Source organism: Hipposideros armiger, unplaced genomic scaffold, assembly GCF_001890085.2.
Source record: "Hipposideros armiger isolate ML-2016 unplaced genomic scaffold, ASM189008v1 scaffold_866, whole genome shotgun sequence".
Taxonomy (NCBI): domain Eukaryota; kingdom Metazoa; phylum Chordata; class Mammalia; order Chiroptera; family Hipposideridae; genus Hipposideros; species Hipposideros armiger.
The window spans coordinates 221399-229232 of record NW_017732216.1 but is presented as its reverse complement, the minus strand read 5'-3'; the positions used below and the strand labels follow the sequence as shown (position 1 = coordinate 229232).

At 36.7% G+C, this 7834-nt stretch overlaps 1 protein-coding gene across 15 annotated transcripts in view; it reads left to right on the top strand.

The window, feature by feature from the left end:
• PHLDB2 (pleckstrin homology like domain family B member 2) overlaps positions 1-7834 on the top strand; it is a 245504-nt gene that overhangs the window by 226922 nt on the left and 10748 nt on the right. For all 15 annotated transcript variants that reach the window (XM_019629723.1, XM_019629721.1, XM_019629712.1 and 12 more), the window contains one exon: positions 1540-1747. In XM_019629723.1, the coding sequence (XP_019485268.1) occupies positions 1540-1747 (208 nt within the window). The remainder of the gene's footprint in view (positions 1-1539; positions 1748-7834) is intronic.

Sequence of the window (7834 nt, the reverse complement as noted above, 5' to 3'; positions counted from 1 at the left end):
CTTATATTAAGGAAATTTGTTTTCCCAGAAATACCTTAATCTGAACTAACGCATTTTCACTTAGACATCTAAAAGTGCTCCAAATACTAGTAGCATGAAAACTCATAGAACTAAAGTCACTTTACAGTAACTTTTGGCATATGATGCTTTGTTCAAGCATCATGGACGTGGCTTCGGCTTTTAAATGGAAATGTTTAATCAACAGCAGAGGGAGCTGTTTGGGATCACTTAGCCCCCTCTCACCCTCTTGCCTGCTTATTGGCCATTTCATTACTAATTAAAAGCCTCATTGAAAGGAAGGCAGAGCACAAGAAAACAGGCAAAATTCAAATGGTCTAATTGTAAACTCTTAAGAGGTCTGTTAGTAAATTTATTCAGGAAGAAAGAGATTGAGAACTGCAATCCTGGCTAGAGCAACATCTTTTTAGTTGAATTGAGGAATTTGTTTATCAGTATGGTCCCTGCTTCCTGAGTATATGGTACATAGAGAATTGAAAGGAAAGAATAATTCACTTTTTGATTCCCAAAATTAGCTACCAGAGAAAAGCCATAGCAATAACACAAAGCAAAGCCAGTGACCTAATAATGTGCAGCTGACTAAGCTCCAGGGTAATGAAAACACCTCTTATTAACGGCGCTTTTGCACCAATTGATGCAGCTCCTACATTGTCATATGGTCGATGTTACCAACCAGCCGAACGCTGATGGTTAAGGTGGAAAATAAAGAGAGCTATATGTGGTAGGTCCTCAAATAGTGACATTTTGTTATAACGTTGATGAGATGCCATAAAAACTTAACTCTTGTTTATATCAATTAGCCTATGGCAAAATTGGTTTTCTTATGCTTCATTTCGTCACAGTTCTCAGAACCTATCAATGACACTGAGGACTCGCTGTATATACAGTAATTAGGAGGAGTACCACCATTGAAAGGATTGTTGACTCTGGATGTTTTAAATAATAATTAGCAGACAAGGAAAATTGGAAAACTAAAAAGAATGAGAAAAATGTGCAGTTTGGCTCTTAACCAGATTAAAAGTGTTAGTGAAGATGAGTGAGAAACAAGTTTCTTAAATCCTACACCAAGATATCCACCTGCTCTTTTAGAACCAGATCAAGTATCCCTTAAATTTGAATATCATTGAAGAGGCGACCACCCTAAGATCCTGGCATTGCTTATCACTAGCAGTTGTTTTGTTGTCACTTGAACCAGGCTATTTTTAGAGGGTTCAGGGCTTTTCATTGTGTTTCTGTTTTGCTTTTCTTGTGTTTCTCTGTGTGCTGATGTATTATCCTCCGTTGTGCAGAGATGTGGGAATAGCATAAAGTGTCAAATAATCCACTGACAAAAAAGATCACTTCTTTGAACCTCTTGCTTGCACCAAGCATGATGCTGTTTCTTTGATCTTCTTGGCTTCAAAACAAATTAGACCAAGGGCCAAGTTTCATAGGCAGATGTTTTGGGTTGCTGGTTTGAGTTGTATAAGATCTAAGACTGAAAAATGAGGCATACTAACATATTTATGGTTCTTCCCTTAGGGTATAATCACCAACAGATGAGTGAAGGACAAAGGCAGAAATCTTCTGAATTTTACAACCGCACAGCATCTGAATCAAATGTCTACTTAAACAGTTTCCACTACCCAGACCACGGCTACAAGGAGCAGGCCTTTGATACGTTGAGCCTAGACAGCTCTGACAGCATGGAGACCAGCATCTCTGCTTGCTCACCTGATAATATCTCTAGGTAAGATTTATTTGTCGGTGAGGTTTCTGGTTTGGAGAAGCACCTGCTGGTTTCAAAAACTAAAGGCATCAATTTGGGGGAATGTCTATGTGCAAGCCCAAATTTCTGAAGACATAAAGAGTCTCTAATATAGAAGAAGGTTGGGTGTCATGGTGGCCTCGGAACATCATGTCTTTGAATCCTGTGTGACTTAGCCAGTCAGACATCACATAATCCATTTTTCTCCTTTCTTTCTTCACATTTGAGTCCACCTGTATACTGTGCTTCAAAATTGATTTGCTTCTGTTGGTTGACTCCAAGCTCCATTAGGACTGTTTTTGATGAAATTAAGAATTTCCAACAATAGAGTAAGAACTTTGAAGGATTTCTTACCCTTGTGTTTCATTAAAAGGGAGGCGTTAACTGTTCTGCATATTATAATTTTTGTAAGGGTTTAACCATTCACAGTTGTCTTCATATTTTGATGCAAGCAAAAGTGGTTTTATGGAATAATGGCTAAAGGCACATCTAAAACATAGGTCTAGTCATGGTACTCCTTCTCTTCAAAAGCTTTGACAGTGCACTGCTACCTTTTGAATTAAGTCAGACCCCAGATCGTGGCATTCTAGATCCAGCCCAACTCCCCGTTCTTTCTCTCCTCCTGATACATCTTACAGAGCTTCTTATTAACTGACAGGGCTATGAATTTTCAGATCTCTGTGCCTTTGATCATATTGTTCCCAGCCCAGGAATTGTGTAGTTTGTTCATTCATTCATTTATAGGCTCCTTCATCCCACAAACACTTATAGAATGCTTTACCATCAGTGGTGGGCTGGAGTGGGCTCATACTGGCTGGCAAGTACCAAATGTGCACAATGTCTCCTAACTCGGTGATCAGTGATGTCATGTTGGTAGTTTGAAATTGGCCATAGTGGGAGTATGTGTTCCACATAAATCGACATTTACTACATGTCAGGGTTTTTGTTTTCCTCCAGAGAGCTGGTTTTACCCCCATCCCTGTCTACAGCCAATTCATTCTTTCATTTGATTATTCACTCTACCTGTGCTTACTGAGCACTGATAGAATCCGGCATTACAAAATATCTATTCCATCCCCATCTCCTTCCCATCTGGGCCGCTCCTCTCATCCTTCAAGCTCAAACTTAGGTTGGAAACTCATGAAAATTTCTCCCTTTAGGGCCTGTTTCTTCTGCCTTTCCATGCACTTGATTTTTTTTCCTATTATATTACTTGTCACATTGCAGTAAAAATTTTTGTCTTTAATAACTAGTTGGTGAATTCTTCAGTGTCAAAAAGAATGTCTATCTTTTGGTTTCCACACTCAATAAAGACTTTGGCATATCATAGACATTCAATAGCTGTTGGCTGAATAAATATCTCAGGATATAGGAAAATGGATATATTTTCAATTTTGATACTTTTCTGTATTTGATCTATTACAATTGGCTGAGAACCCTTATGGTTTCAACCCAAGAAATATCCAATATTCAATAAATGTTAATCGAGCACTTGTGTGTCTTAACTGAAAATGTCTAGTTAGATAATTGCCAGGAAGCAAACTTCCCTGTGTTGGAATGAAGCCACAGGCTGAGCAGGAATACTTGAGCTCCTTGAACTTGACCTGACAACTGATTGTGCTACTTGAAGCAGATCTCAGAATTCTCTTGGTCCTGATTTGCTAGTCTGTGAAATGAAAGGATTGTTTCTTGAATACAAGGGGATGACGGATTTTAAATATATTTTAATCAAAAATTACCATCATGTAAATATCATTTCTTTCTTTACAAAGTTTTGAATAATTTGTTCTCCCCCTAAAAAAATGAGTGACAGTAACAGAGGGAAAGCAATATCAGCAAGGTATGCTTAGCTTTGAATTAGCTAGTGTGTCATAAATGAAAAGAATATGAGAGACCCAAATGTAACCAGATAATATAGCCAGGAAATTTGGGGGGTAGCAAAAAGAAGAAAGGGTTAGATGCTACATACTGTGGTAAATAGAATACAGTGTATTTTAATTCTGGCATTAATGGGTAAATTATTAATATTACTAGATTTATCCTATCAGAGAAGGAAAGGAGTTCCTTGGGGGTCAGAGGGTAGGGGACATAAAAGCAACCATGAGAATTGTATTACTGCTTATCACATGGGAATGACCTAAATTGAAGGAGGGATTATGTAATAATAAACCATAAAGATGTTTTTTTTGGCTGCCATTATTATTTAATGTTAGAAGGTATAGTATTTCACTTTATTCGATATTAGAAGATGCAGTATCTCACTTTTAAAAAAATGTAATATGACTATTTTGAGTAAGACACTGGAGTGTGTGGAACAGTTGGGCATCGAACCATCTCTCACCCTGAATGCACTGTGGTAATGCCCACTGCTCTGAGGAGGGTGTCAGTGGGTGCCGGGAGCTGACCTACTCAGGATGGAACTCCTAGAACTTTGAGTAATTATTCATAAATGACTATTGTCCAGTGTAAACTAACTCAGTGTGGTATTTTTGAATAACAAGGCACAAACAAAAATCAGCAACTCAGCAACTGTTATATAATGATGATGGGGGAATAAAAGTTAACATTAAAAGAGAAAACATAAAATGCAGCAGTTTAGTTTGCCATTGAAGTAATCTCAGAGGGACTTCCCACATTTCTATGGTACATTTTTACTTAGTCGTTATTTTGAAAATGTCAGACTACTTCCCCTCTTCCGTAATAATTGTGAACATGTTATAACAATAGTCCTATGGTGAACTCTTGATAGCTTGACCTTTTTTTTCCTTTCTATTTTTGAGCCATCTTTAAAAAATAAATAGACTCTTAAGGCTTTTTCTAACTTGGTGTTTTTATTCTTCCATTTTCCACTCCTCACCTCTTCTCCCCCTCCAAAAGTTAGAAGTAAATAGGCATCCCTCCAAATCATCACTCCCCCTACCCCATCTCTCATATTTAATGGTGGTGAACAACAGCAATCAGCAGAAAATACAGGAAATTACCTAAAAAGGGACCACTTAAATTATATTTACCAAGCATTAGAAGTTTGGATCTGAACACTTAAGTACAGTGACCAGCAAAAACTTAATTTGTTTTTATGTGCTCTTAGCCACTTTTTCTTGGAATGGTTTCCACGGGTAAAAAATGAATGGTTCCACTGAACATCCCACATTCAGAAAACAGCATGATTGCAGAGTGATCATTCCTGGCAGATTGTTATGTGGGCCATGGTCATTTTGCATAGTTACTTCACACAGTACCGACCTGATGGTGCTAGCAATTGTGGATAATTAATCACCACAGTTAGAAATTACTCACTGTATTTATTTCATTGTGCTGTCAGATCCTCTGAATTCAAAAACTTGAAGCCAAAGTCTAATATGCCTGTAAATGGTCTAGTTTGAAAGGGAAAGAGTAAAAAAGAAGCATTTCTCTTCTGTGCCACCACCTACCTTTAAAAAAAAAATCATGCTACCCTAAGATAAGCTTGTACCCATTATTATAATGAAAAATAATATGGTGAATATCAGGAAAGTGGGTAATAAGGAACTAAAATTTAAAATGTGTATTATAACAATACATCCTTAATGGGAACTTTGTGAAGCTAGGTCAAAAGAGAAGTAAAGGAAGGAAAATTTTCTCTTTTTAAGACTTTTTAAAATTACATATTAAAATACCCTGAAATTATACATATTTTAAAGAAGTAATTCCATGCCAAAATTCTAGTGACATAAACTTAGTCTTGTGGTTTATCATGTCACAAAAAGCCATTTGTAGAATTACAAAATTACTCAGAATTGTGGGTATGTTTGCCCTTCACTTTTTGTTGAGACATCATTTTTATGTCTACCAGAAAGTTATTTGAGCCAGACAATGTTTTCGCTTTTTCAGCATTAGTACTTACACTGTAAACAAACATAAAGCTAAGAAAACAGGTCTTGGGTCTTAGAAAGCAGTAACTGAAAGTCAATTCTGCATAAAGTCTCTATTCTGCTAGAATTACTGAATTGGCTGATAGACTATAGTGTGCTGAATACCACCTACAATGACACATTATTATTACTATTGCTATTAATTAACTTGCTAGTCCTGATCTTGTGCTCATATTTTGAGAAAATGTTGAGGAAGCATGATAGCTCAAATACCAGCAGCATGCCTGTAGAGGAGGAAATAAGACTGGGTATGGGGTTGAGAGCAATCCATGGCTAAACTTGGTATTAAAAGGTACTTTAAACAGAATTTCAAGTGCTTCTAATCCCTTCATTTTAGGCAAAGGTTTATATTCTGCTTTCTACCCCAGATGGTGTTAACTAAAGAGGCTCAGGCTGTAAAAAACAACAAAAAACATTTATTTGAACAAAAAAGGTTACAACCTGGAGGGCACAGATTTAGGCAGCAAACTAAATTGTGTTACACAGAAAACAAAGAACAGCAGGGTTTTATAGAGGTGAAATTTACAAGTGTGACTCCCATTTTGGTTCTCCATGCAAATGAAGGATTCTGGCCAGTTTAGCTCCAATATGCAAATAGTGGAGTCGAAAACTACCAGGAGGAAGTAAAGTCCATATATGTCTATCCAGCAATTGTTTCAGGATGTTTATGGCTCAGCCTTGAGCTGAGTTTAGCAACAGGTTAGCAACTTAATAACAGTTCTGAGAACTGAGGTAGAAGGAGTGCATAGGCCTCACTTTCTTGATGGCCTCCTGACTCTATTTTAGGTGACTCTTAGTAATGCTTGTTCTATTTTATTTTCTCCGTTATCAATGGTCAACACTCAGTGTATGCGTTTTATTCTAGAGAGTGCTCTCAGAAAAGATACAGAAAGACCACATGATTTCAGAGGGGACAACCAACTATCAAAGGGACCAGATATGTCAGATCATGTGGAAAATGGTTGAGGAGGAATTGTTAGAGAAGAGAGGACATGTTGTGTTCTTCTAATATTCAAGGAGCTATTAAATAGAGAAATATTAGACATTTTATAGGGGGCAGTAATTTGCGTTAGTTGAAAAAATGCTGGTGAAGATTAACTGAAAATAAATATTCTGTGTCACTGGCTCTTCATTTAGTAGTAATATTGGTGCACTGAAGGCAGTCCTGGAAAAATATTATAGGTCTTTATGGAGAATTTTGTTTTGCTCCATGTTTTGGTTTTTGCTTACTTATTTCTTGTATCACCGTGTTCTTGTTTGCTTTCCTTTCTTTCTTTTTCTGTGTTCGCCTTGCCTCTAACATAAATATTGAAAAGAAAATTCAAATTTTGTTAAAAGATAATATTATTCAGCCTTGAAAACCTTAAATCTGCTATTTAGATTCCTTTACCGTGATATGTTTTTGTTTTGTTTTTTTATTTGTTTTTTATGAATATGGTTTTTACCAAAGTTGGTCAAATACAAAAGAAATCTTCAGTTGGTAAAATAGCAGACTATTACTAAGTAGAGAAAGCAGGCAAAACTAGCCATCTTTATATCATACTGGCCCAATGACCCAGTATCATCAGCATTCTTATAGCAATAACTTACAAGATCAGAAATTTGTTCCAGCCTTATGAAAAAGGTCAGGAATTGGAGCAATGGAAAGAAGTATTACTCCTCTTGTAATGTGGATGGGCTTGAGCAAACAGTGATGAGTGTCACGTGATACAGGTAATGCATTTAAAAGCATTTCTTCAGTGACTTCAGACTCTCACTTTGCATAGGAGGTGCTAGGCCAAATGGCATTCCTTTCGTTGATGTTTTCACATGCCATGGTATTGATAAGCCTAGACTTCTCCCTAAATTCCTATCACATTTGCATTTGCTTTTCACAGCAGGTGCAATTTTGACCCCAGAAAAAAGTATCAAATGGCGGCAGCATAGAGTCACAGAGCACCAAAAGTTTTGCTGAATAAATGTGGCTTAAATGTCAAGAAAATATTAAAAATCAACAATAGCCAAAGTGTGGCTATAGAGAACAAGTGTCTATGGATAAAGATTAATTAATTTTTTTAACAAAATAATCAAGGTAGCTTTTAAAGTATATAAAATATGGTTAAGTAGGTGACTTTAGGTGCCTAGACACATGAAGTCATGAAGTGGTCAATGTGAACAT